At 42.3% G+C, this 26,498-nt stretch overlaps 3 protein-coding genes and 1 long non-coding RNA gene across 13 annotated transcripts in view; 1 reads left to right on the plus strand and 3 right to left on the minus strand.

Annotated features, from left to right (window-relative positions):
• Nucleotides 1-126: 126 nt before the first annotated feature.
• Nucleotides 127-17,124, minus strand: ahctf1 (AT hook containing transcription factor 1). Of its 5 annotated transcripts, none has more exons than XM_029845879.1 (40): nt 16,815-17,124; nt 15,313-15,411; nt 14,737-14,865; nt 14,368-14,621; nt 14,075-14,255; nt 13,206-13,419; nt 12,957-13,073; nt 12,791-12,875; nt 12,559-12,709; nt 12,318-12,450; nt 11,912-12,093; nt 11,703-11,764; nt 11,429-11,557; nt 11,194-11,284; nt 10,925-11,014; nt 10,521-10,661; nt 10,160-10,264; nt 9,968-10,064; nt 9,710-9,833; nt 9,550-9,606; nt 9,205-9,351; nt 8,903-9,093; nt 8,578-8,722; nt 8,338-8,469; nt 8,017-8,164; nt 7,757-7,907; nt 7,582-7,680; nt 7,193-7,337; nt 6,840-7,052; nt 5,991-6,657; nt 5,672-5,851; nt 5,417-5,522; nt 5,214-5,335; nt 4,844-5,109; nt 2,331-3,992; nt 1,937-2,153; nt 1,643-1,786; nt 1,472-1,566; nt 1,247-1,335; nt 127-1,160 (listed from the first exon to the last, which is right to left on the minus strand). In XM_029845879.1, the coding sequence occupies exons 3-40, from the start codon at nt 14,855-14,857 to the stop codon at nt 962-964; spliced, it is 7,452 nt and encodes a 2,483-aa protein (XP_029701739.1). In that variant the 5' UTR covers nt 14,858-14,865; nt 15,313-15,411; nt 16,815-17,124; the 3' UTR covers nt 127-961. The 5 variants fall into 5 exon arrangements, with proteins under 5 accessions (XP_029701739.1, XP_029701741.1, XP_011607981.2 ...); XM_029845881.1 differs by having other exon boundaries at nt 5,672-5,824; nt 16,632-17,124; XM_011609679.2 differs by having other exon boundaries at nt 5,684-5,851; nt 16,632-17,124.
• Nucleotides 17,125-17,255: 131 nt separating this feature from the next.
• Nucleotides 17,256-21,219, minus strand: LOC105417238 (PWWP domain-containing DNA repair factor 3A-like). Of its 2 annotated transcripts, XM_011609678.2 has the most exons (14): nt 20,900-21,218; nt 20,714-20,747; nt 20,317-20,615; nt 19,992-20,226; nt 19,715-19,855; nt 19,557-19,627; nt 19,376-19,452; nt 19,070-19,130; nt 18,899-18,974; nt 18,723-18,773; nt 18,396-18,634; nt 18,083-18,304; nt 17,916-18,004; nt 17,256-17,844 (listed from the first exon to the last, which is right to left on the minus strand). In XM_011609678.2, exons 2-14 carry the CDS (start codon nt 20,718-20,720, stop codon nt 17,793-17,795), a joined length of 1,620 nt encoding a protein of 539 aa, XP_011607980.2. In that variant the 5' UTR covers nt 20,721-20,747; nt 20,900-21,218; the 3' UTR covers nt 17,256-17,792. The 2 variants fall into 2 exon arrangements, with proteins under 2 accessions (XP_011607980.2, XP_029701742.1); XM_029845882.1 differs by having other exon boundaries at nt 17,916-18,304; nt 20,900-21,219.
• A 1,283-nt stretch (nt 21,220-22,502) lies between these two features.
• LOC115251947 (uncharacterized) lies at nt 22,503-23,233 on the minus strand. The gene is made up of 3 exons (XR_003890429.1): nt 23,099-23,233; nt 22,864-22,971; nt 22,503-22,642 (listed from the first exon to the last, which is right to left on the minus strand). It is a non-coding gene; the product is annotated as an uncharacterized lncRNA (long non-coding RNA).
• The window catches only part of kif26ba (kinesin family member 26Ba), a 52,311-nt gene continuing 48,453 nt past the window's right edge, over nt 22,641-26,498 (plus strand). For all 5 annotated transcript variants that reach the window (XM_029845909.1, XM_029845906.1, XM_029845907.1 and 2 more), the window contains exons 1-2: nt 22,641-22,930; nt 23,946-24,338. In XM_029845909.1, the coding sequence (XP_029701769.1) occupies nt 22,871-22,930; nt 23,946-24,338 (453 nt within the window). In that variant the 5' untranslated portion in view covers nt 22,641-22,870. The remainder of the gene's footprint in view (nt 22,931-23,945; nt 24,339-26,498) is intronic.

The raw sequence follows: 26,498 nt of genomic DNA on the forward strand, positions 1-26,498 counted from the left end.
TTTGGTTGAGCTGCATCGCACAATCACAGCAGTTTGGTGGCGCGTTCCTATGAAGGAAGTCAAGGTTTGGAGGTCCGTACGCACATTCAAAGAACCGAACTGAGACTGGACACAGGAGAGGTCTTCAAGTTTCACCATGTTTATCAAAAAGCGGTCATCAAAAATTTCACATTCGAATTACAATGGTCAGAAAATAGCCTGTAAGATAGATTCCATAACTTCAAACAAATTACCAAACTAATCTCAATGATTTGTACACATCATCCCGCGGGAAGAAAAAAAAGAAAAAAAAAAAAAGGTATAACCGTGCACATCTGATATTATCAGTGCAACAGTCTGGCTACAAAACCCTAAATATAATGAAAATTAAAAAAAAAAATTTAACATATCTAAAGCATTCCAGACACATATTAAACTCCAAACATCATTATTTAGAATTTATTTATTAACTTTATTCAGAACATTGCAAAAGACTATATATACATTTATCAGTAGAAATCTTATCTCCACTGGCTTGGTTGCTTCTCTTCTTAAATAGAAAAAACAGCAGGCCCCCAAAAATCTTAAAAGTAAACAACATAAATTTAAAAGTTATATAAAACCTCTTCAGCAGAGGCAGCTTCAGTTCAGTCCCTCTGGATGTTTTAGTTTAGGCATTTCTTTTATGCAGTGGCCAGAGATTGAAGCAGGAAGCCTTGCAAAATATCTAAAACAAACGAATGATTCATTCACTCAATCAAGTGATGTTTCATGGAGGACATGCAACCCCTAAAAACAGTCTTCTCACATTTACCCACCGGCCTTTTGTCCCCAAATCCCAGTTTCACGTCGCACCTCCTGTGTTTTATTACCTACATATATTTTAAGACAGACTGTGTGAAACATCTGTATTTGGCACCTTCCGTCACTTCTGGTTTCCAAGGTGTGCTGCTCCTCTGAGGTTCACAGGTTAAATTAACCTTTAAAGTTTCTTCCTACGTGTAACAGGTTTGGTGAAAACTGCCTCCATTATGCGTTTACGTCGGAGGTTCATGGTGGAGGTCGCCGGGGCTTCTCCTTTAGCTCGTTTCTGTACTCGCGGGACTGGATCAGCTGGGCTGGGCAGAGGTGAGATCAGGTCCACTTCAGCTAACGGGAGTGGCTCTACAATTGTTCTGGATCTAAAACAAGAGAGGAATAGAGAATCTTTACTTCTTTGGCCCAATCATGGTGAACAGAGTTGAAATATACATTTTCAGTTACGCACTTCACTGTTCGTTTGCTCGGTTTCCTGGTTTTGGAATCACCTGCTGCTTTATCCACTTCAACTTGATCTTCCTCTGAAGCAGTTTCTTCCTGGAAAAAAAAAGGAAAAGAATAGAAATTTAAAAAATCCTCAAAGTTCAGCGTCCAACAAGGAACAGACTGGATCAAAACAACCGACTACTGGGAAAAAAACCTTGAGTGGCAGCCAGTAAATGAAAGAACTTACATGAGTAATAACGGAGGCGTCAAGGGCGACTCTTCTTCTGCTGCGAGTGACAGGAGCAGCGGACTCCCCCAGCTCAGAAGACACCATTTTTTTAGCTGAGACACACACACACACGTTAGAATCTGGCTGTGACACATAACTTGAAAAGGACTGAAAGGACATGTTGTTCACCTCTACTCCTACGTGAAGGGGAGTAGATGAAGGAATGCTCGCCTGGACTTGTGTCATCATCCTCAGGATCTGGGTCTTCTTTCACAGGAAGTACAGAGGAGATCTGTTCTGAGGGCTTTGTACTCCCTTTGGTTTTTATCAGTCCTGTTGCAATTGATCAACGGGAATAAGATCATTTATATTATTAGCCTTTAGTGACCAAACAAAATGTAAAACACAGATCTGAAAGCAGACTAAATACATTATTTTCATTAAATGTATGCATTTTTAGTGTGCAAATGATCTCCAACATACCTTCTTCATCCTGAAGCCGTTTGATCAGGGCGTCAGCGACGGGGGTTTCAGAGTCCACCTCCAACGGGGTTGTCAGTATGGGAAGCGCTTCCTCAGGGTGATCCCAGAGTTTGCCTCTTCTCGGCTGGAGGGAGCTTCGGTTTGATTTAGGCTCCTGCACAATTTCATCTTCTTTACTGGCTTCATTAACAGTCTCTCTTTTCGCCTTCTTGGTGCTCTGAGGAAATGATACAGGAGATGAATGACGGATTAAAAGAATGGAACGAGGGTCAATATTAGACAGTACAAAAGGCGTGAAAATGTTCATGTGAGGTGACGGCTTATGTATTTCATAAGACATACAAACATCTAAACCCAAATGAGGATTAACAGTTCAAAATGTCTGGGTTCTTACCTGAGAATAAACAGTTGCACTGTTCCTGCTGGACCGTCTAGTCGTCCTGCCCGGGCTGGATGCTGGCACTTTCCTCTCCTCTTCCTCCACCACGACCGGCTGAACCTCTGCCGCTCCAGCCTTTGATTTCTTGGAGGTGTGTTTAACAGGAGATGCGAACACCTCATCCTGCTCAGTCTCTTCTTTCACGATCTCCAATGGAATCGACACCAAATCTGTGCTGCCCAGTACCCTCCTGCTGGACCTCCTTGGAGTGCTACTCTGTGTGGTCCTGCGTTTGGACGGTGTGGGAGTTTTGGAGCTTGATCTTCGGGAAGCCCTTGAACCAGCAACATCATCCTCCCTGACTCCAAGCTCAGTGTCTGAGGACTCTTGATTTCCACTCTGGTTGGATCTTGTAGAACTGGTCCTCTGTGAAACCCGACGTCTGCCCGGAGAAGACAAGTTTGAGAAAGCGGCAGCATCCTGTTCTATGGCGTCCACCGGTTTTTCTTCTTCAGGAGGCTCCTGCTGAGCTCTGCGAGTGCTTCTCCGAGGTGTTGCAGCTGGTTCTTTGTTCTGCTTACTTTTTCTGGGTGTGCGTCGAGGTGAGGGAGGAACCACAGCGCTTTGAGACTCCGCTAATTTCTTATCCTCCTCCTCCTCTGGCTCTTCTTTTTGCTCGGTAAGGGGAGAGATAAAAATGACACTCTTTCCTCTTGTTCTCCGTGTTGGAGTTGAAGGAATTGACGTTTTGTTGGGAGAAACTGGTGCCTCTTCCACAGGCTCCTCCACAACCTGCTCATCTGAGACAGCTTCTTCTTGTCTTCCCACAAATGTATTTTTTTCTGTATCAGTTTTAATGTCTTCGCTGTCCCCTTCTATCTCAAATGTTTCATGATCGTCCTTCTCCACAGCAGCAGATCCCTCCTCACTGATGGAAGGGATGTCTTTGTGGATATCAACAGGGCCGTTCTTTTGAGGCTCATTGTGAAGGGCTTCAGTTTCTGGTTTTTCATCATCAAGTCCTCTCTCCTCATCTCCAGCCACAGACTCAACCATGTCTTCTGGAAGCTCCTGTTGTGGACTCTCCTCGGACATCAGAAGACCTGTAGGTTCCTCGTCTTCTGTCACTTCTTCATCCAGCGTTGTTTTTATATCCTCTGGTTCGTGATTAGAATCAGTGCTTAGAATCTGCACACTCACTAAATCAGCAGGTGCGTCTTCTACATCAGCGACATCCGCTTCTTCCCTCTGTTCCAGCTCACACTCTTCGCTCAGTACTGGAGCATCCTGAGCTTCTGGGCTTAAAAGTATAACCTCCGATTTGGCTACTGGTTCATCACCATCCTCCACTGCTGGAGACAAGGTGGGAGGCATGGACAGTACTAGACCATCATTCAGAGGTGGCATTTCTGCTTCTTTAAACTCATCTTCCACATCCAGCATCAGAGAGAGGCTACTCTGACTTTCGCATGTTGGACCGTCTTGAACAGCGACCTGGTGAAGCTGAGAGCAGCCTACCAGATTCTCATGGCCCTCCATGAGCTCCATGGGTACCAGGAGAGTGGCAGAAGGTTTGAGTTCCATGAATGATGCTCCTTGCTCATCTAAAGTCTCCACCCCTCCTTCTGCTCCAAGTGTCACCATGACAACATTACCCTCCATCTCTTCTTCTACCATCTAAGTAAGGAAAAAACAAACACAAAACAACATTGAGCTGGAGTTTCCTTATAGAATGTCAAAACAGTCAAAGTACTATCTAAATATATAATATAAATAAATATTTACTTTTTATTACCGTAAATTCCGGACTATAAGCCGCTACTTTTTTTCTACACTTTAAACACTGCGGCTTATTCTACGGTGCGGCTTATTTATGTTTTTTCGTGGCGCACTATCACAACTATTGTGAATCAGTCTTTTTTCATCACCCTTATCAACATGGAAAATACTAGAAGAAAAGCATATGATGCGACTTTTAAGTTAAAAGCAATCACTCTGGCGGTTGAAGAAGGAAATCGAGCCGCCGCGCGTAATCTTGGCATAAATTACGATAATCAATGGCGAGAAGGTGGAGACGCCAGCATGAAGAACTGATCCAAAGCAAAAAGTCGACAAAAGCTTTTAGACCTAAACATAGCAGGTGGCCCGAGCGTGAAAACTTTCTGGAAGACTGGGTGAAATTAAAAGAAAAGTTAAAATACCTGACGTAATGAAAATTGGATTTAAGGTCTCTGTATAAACATACAAGTGAAAAGAGTGGATGTTGTTTCTTACCCGTCTGTCACTCGTTGTCAGTGACTCGTTTCTTACGGTAATAAAAACATATACCGGTACTGAATGTTTTCGATCTAATTTTTCATATTACTACATGGGATACCTGCGGCTTAAAAACCGGTGCGGCTTGTGTAAGTACAAAATTGATTTTCTTTCTAAAATTAGATTATGCGGCTTTTAATCAGGTGCGCTCTGTAGTCCAGAATTTACGGTATATGAAATTTGCATTTTTCTCTTATCGTTTTTGGACTCACCTTAATTTCTGTGCTGGGGGTCATCAAAGATAACTCTGCTGCCTGCTGTTCCGTAATACTCGGCAGGAAGTGTGAGAGTCCTGGTTGCTCAAAGACTGAAGAGGGCTGAAGGGGTGGAAGCCTCCCGTTACCCTGGACCTCTTCAATGATCTCCACCTCACTACCAGAATCCTCCTCGTCCTCAGCTTCCTCCTCCTCATCATCATCTTCCTCCTCCTCAGAACTGGAAGTTGAAAGCTCATCGCTATCGTTTAAACTGACAACAGCTGCAACAACAGATAAAAGAACAGAAATATGTGTGAATATGTGAGTGTAACACTGTCATAAAAGCCTGAGAAACACTGTTATTGTGCATGATGTGGTCTCTCACAGTGGGAATCTGTGCCGGTTGGATCAGAGGACGTGACAGAAGCAGCAGAGTTTTGGCCGGTGAAGACTGGGGCAGCTGCAGCAGCAACTGGCTCCTCCTCTTCACTCTCATCCTGTGTGGCACTGTGAGAAACCATCATTTTGATGAATCACAATTGCAACTTTTGAACATAATTTTCCACTGACCAACAAACACCTCCAGACCTGTTGAAAGATGCCAGGGTTTGTGATGCACTGTGGATTCCTGAGCGGGTCAGCGGAGGTGACAGGTTGCTGTCAAACAGATGTCTCTGCACAAAGTCTGTCAGATCTGCAGATCAACGTAGAAGAAAGTGCTGCTGTGAGTACAGCGGGCGGATGCAACTGTTCAAACTACAGTGGCACTCACTAATAAGAGAGAGGCCATTTCACTACACTGTTGCATCATCACGGTAATGACTTTAAATATTAACATCTCACTGAAAGACGGACCCGTTTGCTCAAGCTCGTCTTCTTCGGTGGGTTCAGTGGCTTCATTGGAATTCAGATGTTGTAGGACCCCGGTGGCTTCAGCAGTTTCTGACAGGATGTCATGTTCAGCAGCCATCACTTGTTCCTCCTCTAATCTGAAGTCTGTGTTCACAGTTACCTGGTCACAAACTGTTTCCATACAAAGTTGTATCATGTTTCTGAGCCTCATGGAAGATCTAATCTGCATTGTGATTCTTTGCAGAACTGGTGGGAAACAAATTGCCTCTAAAAGCTGAACAATAAATAAATAATTTTGGAAATAAGTTACCTTGAATATTCTTGGAAATGTTGACTTGGTCAGCAAGTGTAGCATCTTGTTTTGTACTTAAATCGGGATCCTGTTCACCCATCATTTCAGAGGGAAATGATGTGGTTTCCTGCTCAAGACCAGTTTCTAACACCTCAGATGTTTCCTCTTCCTTTGCCTCCTCCTCTTCTTTCTCTACATCTTCTGATGTTATGAGAGGAATTTCATCAGATGTTGGCGAAGACTTCTCTGGTTCCTCCTTCTCTGCTTGGACAGTAATGTTTATTGTAACGACCTCCTCGTCTTTCACTGCAGTCACACCATCTTCCTCTCCTTCCTGCTCTTCTGTGAGAGGTGCATCAAAGTACTCCAGAGTGGTGTCTGTTGACCGGACAGTCATCTGGCTGGTTTCGAGGCTTAGGTTAAGCTTCGGTTGTGCTGCATCCAACTGTGTTTCTGCTGCGCTGACTTTGTGGATGGTAAGTGACTCTTCCTCAAAGCACTGAAGCTGTGGGGAGGGAACACCGCCCTCTGGAGGCATGAACACGCTGGGCATTTCCACTTCCTTGTCTCCATCATCTTTGTTTCCTTCCTGGTGCTCAGCAGCCTGTAAAGACCAGGTCGTGTGTGTTGGCTTGGAGGGTGTGGAAACTCTGGCCAGCAAGCTAATTTCGTTGTCACCTGCCATCTTTATGGAAAGTTTCAGAGTAGGTTGAAAGAAAGACACAAAACATTTTATTGGGACATCTAACCACATTTACAGTAAATATCCTCCATAATGATGCAAAGTTATTGACTGTTATCAAAGTCTGACAATGTTTTTTTATTCTCACCATCTAAACAACATCTGCAGCTTATTCTTATTCTTACCCCGTTAGTCCATCTGATGCTTTTCTCCAATTCAGAAGATTCTTCTTCAATGAAAGTGATCCGGCTCTCTTTGCTGCGCAGTGGAGGAGTGATGGAGCGTCCTGGAGAAGCAGATGGAGTGGCCACGGGTGTGGGCCTCAGGCTGCTGCGCAGGATGGACTGTGGTGTGAATGCTGTAAACACGGGGCCAGAAGCTGCCAAGGCCCGAGCCCGCTGAAAGCAGAAGAACAAAGAGTTAATGATAATTACACACCAGAGGAATTTCATTAGAAGTAGACCAAAATATACATACAGACCAATAAACAGCTGTAAAGTGCCAATGAATTTAAAAGAAATTCCAAATATTCACTTACTTTGACCACCTGTGGGGTTTGTAGCAAGCTAAGTTCAGGGGCTTTGCTGACACTCTTGGGAGACATCCAGGAGCTGGGTAATCTGGGAGGACTGAGCATAGAACGAGTGGTCTGACAGGAGGGTTGAACCACCAGATCCATCAGCCTGACCCACGTTTTGATTGAGGAATGAGAGCAAAAGATGATTTCAATATGCCGGCTGCATTTAATGGCAGAATTAGTATGTTCAGACCAGAGACAAAAGTAATCCAACATCCAGTCTGTACACATGATTACAGGAAGGTAAGTCCAATATAAGATTGTTTGAATTAAATTTAAATAGGTACACATTTTATAACTGCTCAGCCTTTTTCTATAGTATCCTTCACTGTGATCCCTAATGAAACTACCTTGACTTTCTTTTTGAGGTCATGGTAATGGGGGTGCCCAGGAAAGGGACAGGAAGAGCCAATGAGGGTTTGGGGCTCTGAACTTCAGCTGCTTGAGGGCTGGAAGCAACAAATTTAAACAAGTTAGAAATTAATCAATTCTAATAAAAACAAGCAAGTGCTATTATCTTCTAACCTCTTTGCTGGAGAAGATTGTGGCGTAGATCCCTTGCCTAACCAGACTTCCTCAATCTTGAGCAAAACATTGTTGATGAAACCAGCTCTTGACATCACCTTCTCACTAGCAGAGCGTTTGGTGATGGTAGACAGTGGCTGTGGTCTGGAAACTGGAGCGTAACATGGAAATATTATGATTCATTATATGATATTCTAAAACATTAAGATGATTCTATTAGTAATTCTGTGTGCCAACATGTTACCGACGAGGTAACTTACCTTCTCTGTGGACAGCATATGGATGCTGGTAAGGTTTAGCTCTTTCAACTGCCAATTTTCTCTGAACTCTGGGCAAAACTTTGCCGTATTGGTCCAATATTGAATTTCTTGTGCTGGATCGTTCTTTCAGCTTCGGGTCCCTTTCATTCTAAAATTATTTAAAGAGAAATCAGGGTGAAAAGAGTTATGGTTTAATTGCTTATGCCATGTTGTGGAAATATGTCTCGTAGTATTGGAGAACATGAGAAAAAACAAACAAAAAAAACATCCTGTGCATCAAAATTCAAGCTTCAGCAGCTACAATACTTGGTCCAAACGTACCACCAGGTTCATTTTAAGGGTATGGTTGAGCTGCAGGGCTGGGATGTAGTTAGCCTGCTGAAGGTAATGAATCATGAGTAGTTCTCTGTTCTGAAGACCACCTGTGCCCTGGAGAAACTTCTCCAAGCATTCCTAAAAAACAGAGAGGAAACACTGCTTTAAGAAATGAAATCCAAAATCTTAACATAATAGTGGTTTTTACAATGTAGCCATAATCGTTCATTGACGTGTGTGTCCTACCTGTTCACCGAGTCCTAGGGGCAGTTTGAGCAGCTCCTTGATGAGGCCGAGCTCTTGACAGCTCTCATACAAAAAACCCAGCAGCTCACTCATGTTGAGGTGATTAGAGTGCTTCCGGAGTAAAGACCATGCTTCTATGAGACACCTGAAAGTACAGCATGCCCAGTAAGTTCATTACCCTAACCATTACTTCAAAAGAACATATTTAGGTATGTATTTCAGCTACAGCTCATTAACACTGCTAAACCGCATATGACCATCTGACATGTATATATAAATGTAATGTCTTTGAAGGAAAAACTATAAAATCATCTCCAGTCATCACCTGTTTTGTAGCAGTACAGACAACGAGAGCTTGGCCTGAGATGTGGAGGAAATGGGGGGCTTCGTAATGTGAAAGTAGCGAAGGGCCAATGAGTGCTGGCCTTGGCACATCAGCGCCTGCAGCACTCGTTCATGCTGCCACTCAAACTGACACTGAGAGGCAGCCGGGTGTAGGAGCAGCTCGAATGAACTCTGGTCGAAACAAAAACAACTATTTATTTAAAACAGATCACAGTTGTTTAATTTCCAAGAAGATCAGATGGTGCCTGGAGCAACAGCTTTGTATCTAAAAGATGCATGTACCTGATGGTCATTGTGGTCCAGCAGCCAAAGACCCTGTATCAGTTTCACCAGTCCAATAGGGATGGAAAAAGCTGTGGGAAAAGACTCCACTGATGCTCCTTCCTTATTGGGAAAGGAATACATAACATCTAGCAACAGGTAAATCACCTGAGACAACAGGTCAAGGCAACAACTCTGATAAAGGCTGCAGGTTTCATTCAGTCTGCAAAGTTTAACTGGCTAATGGTAAATCCATATCATTGCTGATGTGAATAAAACAAAATCTTCTGAATACCCAAAGATGCTGAATAAGCTCTGTTCTAATAGAATATGATTTGATATTTTCATAGTTTTATCAAAAGATACAATTGCATGTTTGGCAGTGTCCTCAATGTTATCCAGTAGATAAATATCCAGCAGTGCCTGTCAATGAAAAGGTTAAAGTTACGGTAAGTCTTGCAAGCAATATTAGATACAAATTAAAGAGCCAAAAAGACAGAATGATGTAAACACTGTTAATGCTTACATGCAGTGTGGGTGGAGGGTACAGCCCTGTCCCTCCATCATCCCTTTTCCACAAGCTGGACAAGCGTTCACCACACTGAGCGACCAGACCATCGATCATCAGACAGTCTGCACACAACTTTCCCCTGAGAACACAATAGCAGAGTGATGCCCCTCTTTTACCAATCACCATCCAGAACCGGGCTCTAACACATAATAATTATTGATGACAATAGAATTTATTGTTACTAAAGACTATAAAGAAATGAAGGCTACTGACTTGGCCAGTCTGGTAAGCTCCTCTCTGCGTATAGTATAATAGTTGCTGATGACCGAGTGTGTGTAGAATGGTCTGGAGATCTGGAGAGTGTCATAGTCTAGAGGGAGACAAAATAAAGGAATACCTCGATATTCTTCACTAATTAATAATGTTAAACAATGACACAGGTTGTAATCAGATTTGAAACTCTACCTGATCCTTCAGGAAGTAGACCGGTGCGGCAGAACCACAGGACTACCTGAGCATACTTGGAAATCAAACTGGACACCATGTTCTTATTTATCAGACCCACCAGGCCTACAAAAAAAACGGGTCTTTAGTAACTAGAGTACATTTTCAGATAACAGCTATTTGAATTTCAACTCCAGTACAAAAACAAATATTTGATCATCAATAACATCAAAACAGAAGATGGACTGAAGATGAAATGAACGGTATGTAATAAAAACAACAATAAAAACAACTCCTACAATGCTAATAATAATAATTTGTCATCAGTTTCAGCAGGCATCAACGGGACTCTATCGTGATGATAGCTGGGTAGACGAGGCACCTTTCTGTGTGAGCTCGTGGGCTTCATTGAGCAGACAGTGGAAGATGGTGCTGAGATTAGACAGCAGCCTCTGGCTGTGCTGAAGCAGCTGCATCGTCTGTGGGTCGGTGAAGTTTGATAAGCTGTCAAACAGAGGTGCACCTGAAAAAAAGCACAGACATCAAGTCAATCCCACTGAAAAAGGGACACGTAACAAAACCAAAAATTAAATATTTTTAGTTACATTATTGATAATCTATGCAGGAACTTTCCAACATAGTTTTGGATGACATACTGTACTACATTAATATTTGAATTTATATAGTATGGCCATAGGAACGTTCCTATATTCTTACTTTGTAAATATAATCTACACTATGCAAATCACATATTTTGAGAAGAAATAAATATAAATTAAAACATACATATGCCATCCAATTCCTCTTTTGTCTGGATGACTTTATTCCAGGCCCAGTCCAGTATGTAACGCAGGTTCAGAGCAGAGCCTGGTTGCTCTGTAAAGAATAAAAATGATTGAAGATTAGAGTTAACAACACAGCTGCAACAGAGTCTTAGGAAAATATTGTATATACATATGCACAAGTGTGTAGTCTCTTCATCACATGTTCACCCCCATGAGTGAATCAGGCGAAACATATTCTGAATCAATTGATAGTTATTTAGAACCTATCACCTTCTGCTGTCCACTGCTTGATGCAGCCTGTGATCAGTCCCAGAGAGCTGGTCTCCACTGCTGTGGACAGGATGGCATCCAGCTGCTCCTCCTGACAGGTGAATGTACTCATTAGAGTCAAACCTTTACAACCGATTAGTGATTTGATTGTGTGTGTTCTGTGCTAACACACAGTGACTCTACACACAGTTTGGTTGTTTCAGAGGGAGCAAACATGCATTTTGTGTGGGTGCACCTGAGAAAGGCTGGAGGCCTGAGTGTCAGCGAGCCGCGATGAGAGCAAGCCGGACATGAGGCAACGGGAGTAGCTGCTGGAAATAATGTCACTAGAACAGGGAGCAGCTTTCTTCAAAAAGCTCAGGGTCTGGTGTTAAAACAACAATGAAGTTTTGGTGAGGAGGAAAACAAACCTGTTTCAATCCAGTAATGAATTTCAGATAAATGTTACCACAAAAGCATGGCTAAAAGACATAATATTTAACAGTGTTGGAACATCAAAGGAAACTTGCCTCTTTCTGATACCCAGAGCAGGTCAAGTGCACCATTCCAGAATTAAGCAAACAGGTAGCATCTGTTATGTCAAGAACATAAAAGTCAAAAATTGCTCTTGGATAAACACAGAAATCACTAGAATGTAACACTAGTCACTAACTATTCATAAAAATCAATCTGATTGTTCAATTTAACCAAATTCAAATGTCATCTCAGGTGCACCTACCGAAGTTATACGTGGTAGGGTTAAAGTACTGCTCTGGAGGGGGGCAGGTGAATGGCAGTCCCCTGCTGAGGCTGCGGTCATGCACCACCACATCCAGGAGGACATGAGAGGACACCATCTGCACCACAGAATCCAGAGACCAAACTGCCAGGTATGGACAGTTTTGCAGAGACTCGCCCGTTCTGACAACAATGCACAAGAGCAGCGAAAGGCAACGTTAGAATAAATCTGTGATTCATTCCATTAACTGTCAGAAAAAAATGGGACAGTATTATCCTTCCACAACACCAGAAGACAAACATTTAACCTCCTGTGATATATGAACTACATCTCAGAAAAACGTGTCATTTCTTTCTTGTACAGGACTGTTTATTTACAGCTTTCAAGAGACCGTCATATGTTTTACCTTAAAGAATCTGGCATTTGTGCATGGTACCACCGGTTGATGTCAAAGACTCCGATATAAGTAGACAGAGTTCCTTGACCGTAGGCCTTCACCTGCCAGCTGAAAACAGACACGCTGGTGTCTGGAGATGCAACTAAATTTAAGAGGAAAGTAAAAGAAGGTAAGGAATAAAACAAAAAGCGAAAGAACAAGATTCTTTACATACCATCATCCCCAGGTGGTGTCAGGTGATCAGCCTTACCTTCATTCATGCTGTCGTCTCTGTCAGGATGAGGTCTGAACTTCTCAATTGTCTGGCAGCTGAGCAGACGGGTGTTGGTTGCCTGAGCCCTGAGAGGGAAAACTGAACTGCTCAACTCCTGACTGTAACGTTCCTCGCAGTACTCCAGGCCCTGAGTGGCAGGAAAGACACACAGAGGTTACAGCTCAACAACAGCAGAACCCCCACTGCAAGAACGGTATGCACTCCAAACCTCATAGAGGATCTTTCCTGATGCAGAACACTTCCTTTCACTAAAGGCCAGTTGAAGCAGGTGCAGGCTGACCATATCTCCTTCCCTGCATGTAAACAAGTGTTTGGTGAATTAAGAAAAATAACTGATCTGGGGGGAGTAAATGGTTTGTTTAGGCTAGGCTTACAGTTCTTGAGCAGACTGGATCGCCCAGAGGTAGCAACAGTTCCTGGGATCGTTTTCTGGCTCCTGGAAGGTGAAGGCATACACGGGTACTCTGCCACCTTCCAACTGAGAGTGATACCTAAGGTGGATAAACACATAAATGGCTACTATGAGGAACACTTCAAATTGAAACATCCACATTCGTAGCGGAAATGATATATTAAAGCTATTGATAATTTTTCTAAACTGCCATCTGAAAGACCAGCCTTACTCCTTCTTTAGAGTCTTCAGGTTCCACAGCTGCAGGTACCCATCAGAAAATCCCACAGCCAGCTGATTAGTTCTGGGGATGTACTGCAGTGCTGTGACTCCAACTCCACCTCCACTGGGACCGTTCAGCTGAAGGCAAAGATGTCTGCCCTGTCTGGTGCTGACCTCTCTGAGTCTCGGGATCTCTCCAGGAGATTTGGTGACTACCTGCAGGTCTGGAAAGAAAAGGAAGCATAAAAACAGAGATATTCCATGTGTAATTATTATCAAATGTATTCTAATGGTACATGTCCTTGGATTTTTCTTTACAATCTGATGACAAAGCACAAACAAGTCCGAGACCACCTGGCAGCCCAGCAGATGATTCTTTAGATTTTTAACTGATGATACATTTATATTGTCAGCAGTAAAGTCAGGAAATACTGGATATTTCTAAAAGCCACTGTTAAAATAGGTGAAATAATTTTAGATTAAAAGAAACTGACACAAGTCCTGGAACTAGAGCTTAACTGGGAGAATATCATTCCTGTGTTATTACCCCCCCCCACACACACACACAGGTTCATTGTGATCAGCTTGGCAACATGCAAATAAGTCCTGCATAGCCACGCATGACCAAAAGCTTCATGAAGAGTCTCATATCAGTGTATCCATTCTGTTCATGCTAAATTGTTGCATGAATAATTTCCAGGAGAGAGAGCTGAATTTATCTAAAATCTGTGATATGTAACAATGTGGTAAAAGACTGTAAGAACATAAACCTGGATAATTAAACAAATCTCACCAAACAACAATACAATATTAACAGTTAAACTTAAACTCTCATCAACAACAAGCACCACAATTAGACAATACTCCTTAAGCTCTTACCTGAGGCCTCTAGTTCACTCTGGCTACAGGACAAGTCGTCCAGACAGAGATCCACAAGCAAAACATGGCCAAGATCTGTTACCACTGCAGCGATGCCAAAAAACCACCGCAGACTCTGATGAAGGTGCTGTGTTGACGTGCTCGCTCCACCATAACTCACTAATGGCTCAATTGCTGTAATCTAGAGGAAAAAAAAGAAGGCTGCTCGTCTGTTCTGGTTCAACTATGCAGCATTGCCTTAAATTGAAGCTGTAAAATAAATGGACAAATGAGAAAACAAAATGTCTTCTCACCCTGCCTGGTATAACCACAGCTTTGACCACCCGTGACAGCCCCAGGTCATAAAGACACAGGACACTGCCCTCCACTTCCTCCAAACCGACCAGCAGCCCCGACCGTTTGAGCCAGCTGAAATCCCTGACGGCCAGGACAGATGGTGGGTTTTCGCCTCCACCACTGAAGCAGTATGCAGACAGACGCTCTCCTGTCAACGCATGGACCACCTCCAGATGGGGACCACAGGCCAGCCAGGCGAGGCCACTGCGTCCTTAAAACCAAAAGAGAAAGGATAAGAGATGGCACCCCCTGTGTCTGTAACCAAATATAGGAAAATGCAGATTTCTAAAAAAGGTCTTGATCATAAAACAAAACAATAAGCTTACCAACAGTAAACCTCCCGTGCAGCACAGAGTCAAGGGTGATCTCATCCTCCCCAAGAGCATCAATAGTCACTCGTGGGAAAGGCAGCAGGCTGCTTGTGACTTGAGCAGTCAGGTCACGCATGGTTCACTCTATACAGGCAGGGTGTCAGAAAACAGCAATTAAAGATTTTACCGGTCAACATTTTTTGCTTTTAATGCCTCAAATATAACAAATAAAATTCATTCTGCATCTCCACTACCATTTCAACAAGATAAATAGTACTATACATGTAAAAGTCTGAACTTTCAAAACAGGTTTGACCCTTTGCTGTATATCTGTCTAGCATGAGCTGCTTTATTGGTTTTTACAGCACAATAGGCTCTTTCTTTTAAAACACACAGCAAACTGCTGACAGCTGCTCAACACACACAGCACAGCGTTGCACATCTGTCGGCAGATGTTTGAACAAGAACGGTGGTACAATCAGTGGTCAAATTTTCTTTCAAGTGGACTTTTCAAGTCCTCTGACGAAATGCATTTAAATTGGTCGGGTTAATTTGACTGATTCCGGATTAGTTTGTTGCCACAGCACTGACCTCTGTCTGCAAACGCTGGCTGGCTGTCACACTTGTTACTGGTGCTCCAGTAAGATAACGTTATCTCCTGCGGTCGTCGTGGTTTTGGCCCAGCTCAACCTAAGAGCAAAAGCGACCGTCAGTTGCAGCGTGCAGGATCGTTCACAACACTGCCCTCTGTGACAGAACTGTAAAACACGGAGGATTCTTGCGAACTCCCGCGCAACGAGCCCGGCCGGTACCCGGGAGCCACAGGCATCCACCACATGCATATACATATTGTAGGAATAAATATGTGTATAAAATATAAAGAAACGCTGTCAAGTGAACAAACCCAATGAATGCACCTACGCTTACATTTTAAAAACAGATCTCTCACGTGAATATCTGCTAACTTTATGCGTAAACGCCCATAAATCTGTGCGACTCTCAAGCTGTTAAGACAAATCAGACAAAAACCAACAATGGAAAGAAGGTTTACATCTCTAGAGGTCTTAATGTTAAGCAGGATTCCATGACAGAATCGGCCGTTTGCGCTTGATTTGTCTTTCACGATGTAAACAAAGAAACATTCGACATTTGTATAATGCATGGTGACTTGATCTTAAGTCCAATACATAATAACGTGCTAATAACTATTAAAATGTTGAATTTAAGAGTACATTTGCAGGTTTTTCCAGTTTTCTGCAAGGTCAAGCGAGGAAAACTATTTTGCAGTCTGCCGTCAAAGTTATGCTAGCTTTGGGTGCTAGTTAAGCTGCTAAAATAATGAGTAGTCATAATGGAAACATTTATATTGTTTGTCACACCACAGAAGCAGATACTACTAATAAATATGATCTCCCAAATGAGAAATAATTAGTTAAAACAAAGTTAGGGTAGCTACCTAGATCCACATGTGGCACCATTAAATCGTTTCCTTGCACAATAATATATTGATGTGGTCCATATAAAGTATTGTGATAATACCTACGTATAAAATTTAGGCAAATGCTGTATTTTACTATCACATAAGTATAAAGTTATAGCAAGGAATGATTGAGTTAAACGTAGAAATCTAGCTAGGTCCCCTTAGCTTTAGCTGCAACATTGCAGCGCAATGCCGCTCATGTTGATTTAGCAATAAGAAACTAGCTTTAAAAGGGATCACGACTGGTAAAAACATGGGGAATGTGATCCTCTGTAGTTAATTATCACGCTCTCTCTACACTATTTTAGTAGCGTTAGAGAACATTGGCTAATTTCGTGAGCTAATCCTGTTAGCGTTCTTCCAATTGAACTGGAAAACGTGATGCAACGTGCCGCTAGAATAGATGCTACCAACGTTAACGTTACACTACCTGTCTGGTCTTGGCGGTTTTATCGGAGCCACTAATAATCTGATATCCTTGACGACTGCCACGACTCCTTTTCTCCTTTGTCATAATCCTCTTCTTTTTAAAGTAAAAGTCATCGGTAGACCGACTGCGCGCTTTAAATGACTGACAGGCACAAGACGCTGCCTTACTTCGGGGCTACAGTACCTTAAAGCGCCATTAGAAGGTGTTCCGTTTCCGTCTTCTTCTCTGGACTTTGTTTTGGCAGTTGACACACAGATAGCTCAATGCTGCCCCCCTCCGCCAGAGTGTTATATCTGCTTTGGGGCATAAACGTTTTTTCCTTAATACATTAATCTATACTTTTATTCTATTTATTTCCATCAGACGCGTGACCGGAGTCTGTAATAATTGCCACCCTGATCATTAATTTTTTTTGCACATGTATCATAATTATTTGATGGTTTGCACAATTTGTACAATGCATATTTATTTATAGCTTACTTTAATTAAACTTAGTTCAAATTCATATGGTCATTGCAGATCAGGATTCACATTAATGAGCAAAATGACACTTGTTCATATTTGATATAACATATTTAAGCAGCTAGAAAAAAAATGGTAATGTGTTAATAAAACAGATTTCAGTCTGGAAAAATGACTTTATAAAAAATGCTTTTACAGCAGTTTGTTAGCAGCAATAATTGATTAGCACAATAACATAGACATTGTGATATTGATAAAATAATATGCAGAGAAAGCTTATTGTCTAATAATTTCTTCATCCCACACTAGTCGCTGTGTCCTCGTGATTGAATTGCTTTCCAGCCATGACGATGTAAAATGCTGATATTAAACTATTCTAATGCAGTTTCAATACCTCAATTATGATTAATTTGTTAAACACACACACAGTCTGCAGAGGGTATTGAAAACCAGGTATAAAAGCAAACTTATATTATTTCTTTAGTGTACATTTATACATTTCAAGAACTTGTACATGACTAACAATAAACTGACAAAATATTTTAAAAAAAGAAGAAATCTGATATAATTCATGACATATGAAGGTAAATAATTGCTGCCAATAGAAAACTTAAAAAAAAACACAATCACAAAATTCATCCACTTCTTCCCAACAGCATGACAGAATGTTCGAGATAGGGAAAGTCCTGGTGGAGGCAGTTATTTTGACTGCATGTAGCGCTCAATCATCACATTTAATTCTTGACTTTCTCTGAAATTCAACAGAAACATCCCTGGTTATGAGGATATACAGTAAAGCTTTCCTATAGGCGCAACTCATACCTGGCACTGATAGATCGTCCTCTTAGGAACTTTTCCTCTGCCTTCTGAAGTGAGATTTTGTCCACTCCGGCGATTGCGGAGATGATTGCCTTTATGGGAGAAGGAGTAACAAAAGGGCACAAAGGAAGACAATTTGCAACTTTTAAAAATAAAATAGAGATGCTCACCTCTGGAAGAAGCACATCTAGAATGAAGGTAACAAGATCAATAAATTTCAACTTCCTAAGGCTGGAGGTGGTGGCGGCAGCAGTGGTGTAGAGCTCATTTAGGTAGCAGTAGACCTCGTCCAGCTGCTTTTGATCTTCCAGGTATGTGTTCACGACCCGTCTTCCTCTTGCCTTCTGAAAGTGCTGGTACCAACTGGACTGCTGGTGCCCATGGATCACAGCCTACAGTGGAAACATCATCATTAACACTATCATTGTGTGCAGTCAACTTGTAAGAGCAACTTCAAGAACTTTGGTCTCGTGTGTATCCTACCAGAAGTCGTTCTTCAGCCATGCGCTGCTTCACAATGAAATTTACAAGCTTCTCATTAGCGCGGTCGTGGGCAGCGTGACTCCGGTCAGGCAGCAGCCTCTTCTGAGTCCTGCTCGTGTCCTCCTGCGGTTCGCTTATCTTGTCCTCTCCTTCACGACTCAGCGGCTCGATCGCCTCATTACTGGTGACAGTTGGACTCACTGAGACACCCTGTGGGAATGTCTTCATGACTGGATGGCCTAAAACGGTTGAAGAAATAGCTAGAAAGTTCATTTTCAGGACCTAGTAGAAGTGGTATATTAATCACTGCTTCATAGTCAGACTTACTCATGTCATGAGCACAGTATTCAATGAAGGATCCAGAAAAAGAGCGGCATGCTAGATAACATAGATAAAATTTTAATCAGCTCTTTTAATCAATTGGCATGAAATCAAACCATTAATGTCTTTGTCACAGAAAGGTTTATTTCTATCCAGAGATACACTGGATGCGTAATACTTACCAATCCTCATTCTATAGTCTGATATGAGCTCCAATGACCACACAATTATATCCTGGTAGTTTTCTTTGGCTTGACTCTAAGTAGAAAAATGTGAGGGGTAGATCAAGGTGGCAGGAAAATACAAAACCAGCTTTCCAAAGTGTCATGTAGTAATTAAGAAGTGATGCCTACCTCCAGGTCCTGAAACTCCTCACAGTCAAAAGGCTTCAGGGCCTTCAGAGCCACAGCAAACCTTCATTAACAGAGATACGGGAAAATGTGTCAGTTATTCACAGATCAGATATGGAATTATTTATTTGACAAGCAAACTGAAAACAACCAAGGTTGAGCAAAGTGCTATACAGTAAAAAGCAATAAAATAAAATTGTTATATGATCATAAAGTCAACAGTTACTATTCTAGCTGTGAACCAGTCAACTGTTCTTAAGGTGTAAAAAATGAAGGTGGTTGTACAGGAAAATCCTTTTTAATCTTTACCCTTTTCTTGTGTAAATCTTTGGGTTGTCGATGAACAAGACGCTGGCCTTTTTCTGCTTATGGTTCACACTTTTGACCTGAGCAATAAAACAGAGTTAAAAAGACGAAAGAGGAACAAAATCTTTGTAGCCGATACAAAGGAATGAATGGCAAGAGATGAAATGAAGGCTGTTGCACTCACCCACGAAGGCCAGAATGGAAATTTCCTCAGTTTGTACCACACAAACATGCCTTGTCTGATTGGTGTCGGTTCTGAAAGACAAACATAAGCCACCTAAAATATGCAGCAGGTGGACTAAAAACTACAAGTCCAGCTTTATCAAGGTATAAATCTTCTACTTCTCTCATTCTCTAAGAAACTTGGTAGATCTTCATCCTCCTCATCTTGTTTCTCATCTTCATCACAGTTGAGGTCTGAAGTATGAAGTTGCTCCTCTTGATGGCTCAGCTGCATGGACAGCGATGAGGACAGTGGGGAGTCTTTAGGCCGGTGTGTATTGGGTGGAGCAGGAAAGGTAATAAAGAATAAAAAAAATTATTACTCACAAATGCCTAAAAGTGTTTAAAATAAATACAAATGTCAATTTGGCTGATGCAGGTGCTAACAAAGGACTACCTTCTTCAGGAATCTTCAGATCAGATTTTCTTCTACTATATTTCTCAGGCTCTGCACTGGTAGCACCTGTGTTTTTTTCCTGGTTGTCGTAAGAAGGCGTGTCTGATAGGCTGCTGTTCTTCCTGCATGCCTTTGTTTTGTTCTTTCTCTGTCTTTGTTTCAGTTTTGAAGTGAGAGTCCGTGAATGTCTGCCACGCCACACTGATTTGGTGCATGCTGAATCCAAATCTGATGGCTACAACACAACAGATATTGAAGGGAGACCTTGGAACTGACTGTTCTAACAGGAAAACAAAACAAAAAAAATCTAAATTCAAAATGTCACCTTTGACTGAGTGCTGTGTTCAGTATATTCCAACTCCACTGGGTTGGGTCCAGAGAGGGTTTCAGCAATGTTGCTAAAGACATCAGGAAAGCTCTTTACTGGTGTGGAGGTCAGTCCGGCTTCTCTCTGTTGGATTCTCCTGCTTCTTTTTGGCGTACTTAATAAAGGACTCGCAGACAGCTGGTTAACCATTGCACAATCAGGCAAACCATTCACTTCTGGGTTTCTGCGAACGTCTGGTGCGTTTTTTGCCGCTGGGGCCTTTCTACAAATCCCACTTCTAGTTTTCAACGAGCCGCCTAAAAGATAGTTTTCAATCAAACGTTTAGAGTCGCTCATTTTGGTTCTGAAATTAAATGTTGAGATAGTGACTTGAGAAACTTGAACAGTGGGTCACCTTTCATTGCTGAGTAACTTGCAGCCGTCTGAAACTATCATGAGGAAAAATAGCACTTAAGTAAGTTATAAAAGAAAAACAACCTTTAACAGTAAATGTAAGAGGCAATAAACAAACCCCGATAAAAACAGTTACCGCAAACACATTAAAACAGAAACCTTGCACGACCAGAAACATGGGACTTACCGGCTATTCAGACGTTCAAAGCAGAATTAGACGATATAGTTTGATAAACTTTGACTATTATCTCATCAAAACAACACACATCGTGCCACCTTAGCAGCTCGCACCGCGGAAGTAAAGCGATCGCGCAGGTGGCTCTTCACGCATTCCTTTGTACTAATACTTGAACTGGAAAAATAATTTTAAGCCTACGATAAATATTAAGGAGATATTTAATGCATTCAAAATGCGTGCAGTCTACATTTAGACGGAGAATAAGACCTCTTGGACCTCTTCTGTCATTTCTGCTAACTGGTTGATGGACGCGTAGATGACGTCGCTATCGCCCCCTCGTGTTTAGGAGGACGTCTACAGGTTAAATCTTACAATTTTCGAGTTCTGCTTCACAACGTCAGATGTTAACCAAATAATTATATTTATATGTTGACAATTACTTTCTAACTCTGTTATATAACTGTTATAACAACGACATCAGTAGTAGCGGTGACACTACTACAACAGCTACTACTACTACTATAGATTTTTGTTGTTATTGGATGTCAACCAATGCTAGAATCTTAATCTGGTGATGCATTGTATATTATCAATAATTTACTAGATACAGTGCAACGTTATCTTTTACACCTAATGAATATGCTACAGCGTTGCAACCATGGTTGAAGAACCACCCGTCACAAAATGCAATGTCTGCATTGACTTCATAACAACAGTAGGGGGCGAAATGTAACCACGCAAATGCTAATACTGCTTAATTGGTTCTTAATTGGGTGACATCTAGACATTAACATTAGTTACTACATTTACACAGACATATACTCATAGAATATGGATATCGCTTTCCATCGAAATATTTTGTTCAGGAATCCCGCAGTAAATACTTACATTTTATTAGAAACATAATGGGACTTTCTGTCATGGATGTAAAATATACATGAAATATAAATAATATTTTGAAAGAAGACAGGTGACAAAATAAAATAACAAAAGAATGTATTTTAACATGATTAAATATAGTTATATAAGCTTAAATATAAACACAACATACAGAATGTAGCACAAAGATACTAAAGGAAATATAGCCTATATAACTATTTCTAAGATCACGAGAATGGAAAGTAGGTTATATAATTAAAGCTAATTATTTGGTGCTTGGGGGAGTTGATGTGGTTTGCTCCACTACCCTGAACAACATTTAGCAATTAAAATGTTGCTCGGCACTCGCATCATTTATACAGTTTCTTTAAACATTGCAAACATTAGTCCCGTCTTCGTCCAAATTTAATAGCCGCAGCTCTAAATGTCCGCCTGCATTAGATCAGGTAGGTGTCACTCAGGGGCCACCTCTGGTTGTGTATTGGCCTGTGGATAACAAGGGGCCGGATGGTTCCGCCCTCCTCCAGATGTGCGCTCGTCCAGTCGAGGGCTGGTTCCAGCAGAGAGAGGAACCTGTGGAAGTCAGACGCACTTCGGCATAAAAGTCCGAGTCCACCTCTGCGGTGGTCTGCTCCCGTAAACCGTGTCCAAACAAAACCAGTGAGCCTGTGACCCCTGAGGCTGGACCCGCCCCGGGCTAGTCCCGCTTTACCTGCACGGACGCGGAGCTGATGGCAGAGAGGCAGGGCTGAGCGCGATGCCAGCCGGGAGCGGTGCTGCGCAGAGCAGCCTCTGCTGACAGGGAGCGGTCTGCTGCTCCACCGCGACCAGACCCTCGTCTCTGTGGGGCTCTTGCAAAGTCAGGCGGAGGATCTGCTCCAAAGAAAGGCACGCAGGGGGGGATTTGTGTGTGTTTTTGAAGACAAGAGTGAGGATGTAGCTGGTATCCACGTCAATTTGGAAGTGACTTTATTTTTTTTTAGCTGCAGAGTGAGAGGAACAAACTGCACAGGCATTGTAGTCAATTGAAATCGATCCCCTGAGCTCTTTTTTTTAAATGTGAAACAGCAGCAGAGGTTTTTTTCCCCTCTCACCTCCAACATGACTTCACTGTCGGGGACCAAGGAGAGATCCGTGAGCAGCCGGAGCCGAAAATATGGGGTAGGTTATTCATCTGAGTGAGCTGGACACACCTCTGTCATCTGTAATGTAATGTCAGATATAAAGTCCATCGCATCATCCACTCGGTGATGCGCGGTTCATCTCACAGGCAGTTTAATCAGCGTTTCATTTCTCAGGCATCCGTGAATGTGAAGCTTCATTACAGACCTGCGTCCCCGTGTTGACTGATCGCTTTGCGCATGCATCACCGCTGTCATTCGTTTTCACTGCCAGAACTCCCGCATATCTTTATTATGATCCACTGAGGTCGCACACGCACCTGTGTCTCTGACGATCTCATCCAATTATAAACCACATCAGACCCACTTTGTGTTCTACCGTTCAGCCTCTCATTGCTTACTTGTAGAACCACTGTGGAAATACAGTAGCTCCACCGCCCCCCCCCCCCCCCCCCAAGCCTGCACCACATCAGTGAGCCTGTTCTCAGCGGCTGCATTTACCAGGCTGCAAAATATCTAATTTTCCAAATCCTTGTGGCACATTTGATGTTCCCGAGTGGCTGCCTGTGATCACGGATTTTTACACACAGTATGGCCTGATTGTATTCCAGCAGTAATGGCAGCATTTTAGATTTTTACATTAATTTAAAAAAAGAATATCCTCCCTAACTGTCTGCTTGTGGTCATTTGCCTATGTGCAACATCTAAAAAAGAGTCTTATTCACAGAATAAGACTGATTATTACCATTTGCCTTGAGGTCTCAGAATTGATTTTCAGCCCATGACTCCATGGTTTATGGTCTTTAAAACATGATACAAGACTTCAGCATTATTTCATTACTACTCTGTACATGTGTGTACTCAGATAAAACCTTGGTTGTGCAATTCACTCCAAAAGCAGCAAACAACAAGCGTATAAAGGCTGCATCATTGACATTAATATGTTTTTTCCATTCCTGCTTGTAAAACCAACCCAGAGAGAAGCGTAACAGATGAAAAACCTTCAGTTATTCAAGATTCAGTATATTTATTAATGGCTCTTTTGTCACCCAAAGGTTCCTGACACTTCTCCAACCAAATCTGGCACCTTTTTCCCGGACACATGGTGCCGAAAGGCTTATGAGGAGACCGCCCGCTCCAGCACACGTCCCACACCAGAAGGAGCAGGCTCCATGCCAAGCTCCACTGGTACCCCGTCCCCGGGCTCCGGAATCTCCTCACCAGGGTCCTTCTCTGGATCACCAGGGACCATCTCTCCAGGGATTGGGACCGAGTCGCCCGGTTCTCTAGGCGGCTCCCCTGGATTTGGGACAGGATCGCCGGCCTCAGGCAGTGGAAGCTCTCCTGGCAGTGAAAGAGGGATATGGTGTGAAAACTGCAATGCGAGACTGACAGAACTTAAAAGACAGGCCCTGAAACTACTCATCCCCGGACCTTATTCCAGCAAGGTATGAGCTCACCTCTGATGTCTCCTAAAGGCAGGGAGGGATTCTATTCCCCACAGCCCACTTCTGCCCAGTTGCATTGTTTCTGAAAATAAATGTTCATTCATTAACTCTGACATTATGGCTGTGACACACATTAACTTGGTTGCTCATGAAATGCTGGGCTCCTCAGCGTCCCCTTGCTTACTGTGTTGCAGTACGGTCGGAGTTATTGTTCTCATAAATCATAAGCGTGCTGTAATTTGTCACAACCTCATTCGATCAGGTGCAGACAGCAGATCCAACAGCCTCTGGGATTTATGATAATTATCTTATCTGAAGCTGTTAATCAATTGCTGACTCCACGCCAAAAATGAAAATAATTGATGATGCATGCAGGGTTATTTTGATTTTTTAGCATGGAATTTTATTCTCTATTGCTTTTCCATTTTCTGGAGGGTTAAGATGATGGATTACTGAAAGACATTGAACATTTGTGCAGGCATGAATCCATATTCCACATAGATTGCTGCTTTTTTTCACCCCCCTTTCATGGCAGAGTTATTTATTTATCTATATGCATTTTTCTTTAAGGGTCATTCATTTGATCAATTCTAATTCTATTATTACAATGATTGTCAATTAATGCATCATCAGCCCTGGAGCTTTTACAGCTAACGTATGATAGATGGCCAACTAATGCTCTGCATACTGTATATCTGTTATATCTCTGCTCATAAATGAATTAAATCCTTCACTAACAGCATTGTGTAAACAGCAACAATTGCAGGTTCTGCTTCATAGATTTAGCTTCAAAAAACAGAGAAGGAAGAGAAGCAGCACTTAAAGTTACCACGCACTGATTTTCAGGAACTATCGTCAGAGTTGACTGAGTGTTAGTTGAGTGCAGCCGGAACAGACAACAGAACCAGAGCTAATTGGTTACAGATTATTGTGCATTTAACACAAATAGATTAATAAAGTGGATCAGCAAGATGCAGTCAGACACAGATGTGGGGGCTTCTTATTAGCTCTGAGACATGACAGCTTAAATTGTGAGAGCCAGTTTGGGTTAATGGGGGCTGTTGGTGGGCTGGCCGCTAATTAAAATGTTAGAGTTGTGTTTGAGAGGCTGTGTGTAGTTTAGATTAATTGAAGCGTCTCTTTTGTGCAGCCCTGGAGTGGACAGGGCTGCACATGCAGGGGCTAAAGAGACGATTTGTGGAACACACAAACGCGAGGTCACAATGCCATGAGTGCATGCTCACATGTTCTCATTTTACGTTGTTCCTCAGTCATTAATGAAGTCTTCTTGGTGGAAAATAGTTTGGCTCATTTTGTTGTTTTGTTTGTTTTTGCAACCTTATATCATGTAATTGCAGTAACACGTTAATCTGCACTAATTAGTAGCTGTTGATGGAGACTCCCGTAACCATTGTACATGTACACAATTCGAAGTGTGAAAAGGAAAAACCATTATGAGAGAAGGAGCTTTAGCTCTGAATCATAATGGCACGTCACCTTTATCGTCTTTCCGTCAGACAGCTGGTTCCAGACTCACATGAGAGCTTAGCTCAGGCTCTACAGGAACAGCAAAACAGGCTCAGATCTGAATGCAGGAGTTCAGCTCAATGTCTCAAAACTCTTTAACAGCAGACAATAAAACACAGATGTCACACGGTATGGCGGGCAGAAAGATGGACAGTGATGTAACGCTGATCAGAAGGGGAATTTCAATCAAAACAGGAGACCAAAGGAAAATACCATCAGCAATATCATGGGAAGTTAGCTGTGTTAGTGGAAAGACTGTCTGAGCTGGAATCTTTATAGGTTAACTTATGTTGTATCTGAGGTTCTTCACCTGACCTTACAAGTTTTTGGAGAAAAAGACTGAATTCATCTTCTTGTCCTTTTCATCCTCTCCTCCAAATGTGCCGGAGCAGCATTTATGCTGTGTCTGAGTATGTGTGTGTGTGTGTGTGTGTGTGTGTGTGTGTGTGTGTGTGTGTGTGCGCGCATGTGTCCCTGTCCGGCTGTGCTGTCAACACAGATTCCATGTTATTCCCACAGGATGCAGACATATGTGACCCTTCACAGCAAGAATAAAAAAGATCAACCACAAACTTATACAACCCTAACACACACACACACACACACACACACACATACACATGCACACACGCA

This window comes from Takifugu rubripes, chromosome 13 (genome assembly GCF_901000725.2).
Source record: "Takifugu rubripes chromosome 13, fTakRub1.2, whole genome shotgun sequence".
In the NCBI taxonomy this organism is placed as follows: domain Eukaryota; kingdom Metazoa; phylum Chordata; class Actinopteri; order Tetraodontiformes; family Tetraodontidae; genus Takifugu; species Takifugu rubripes.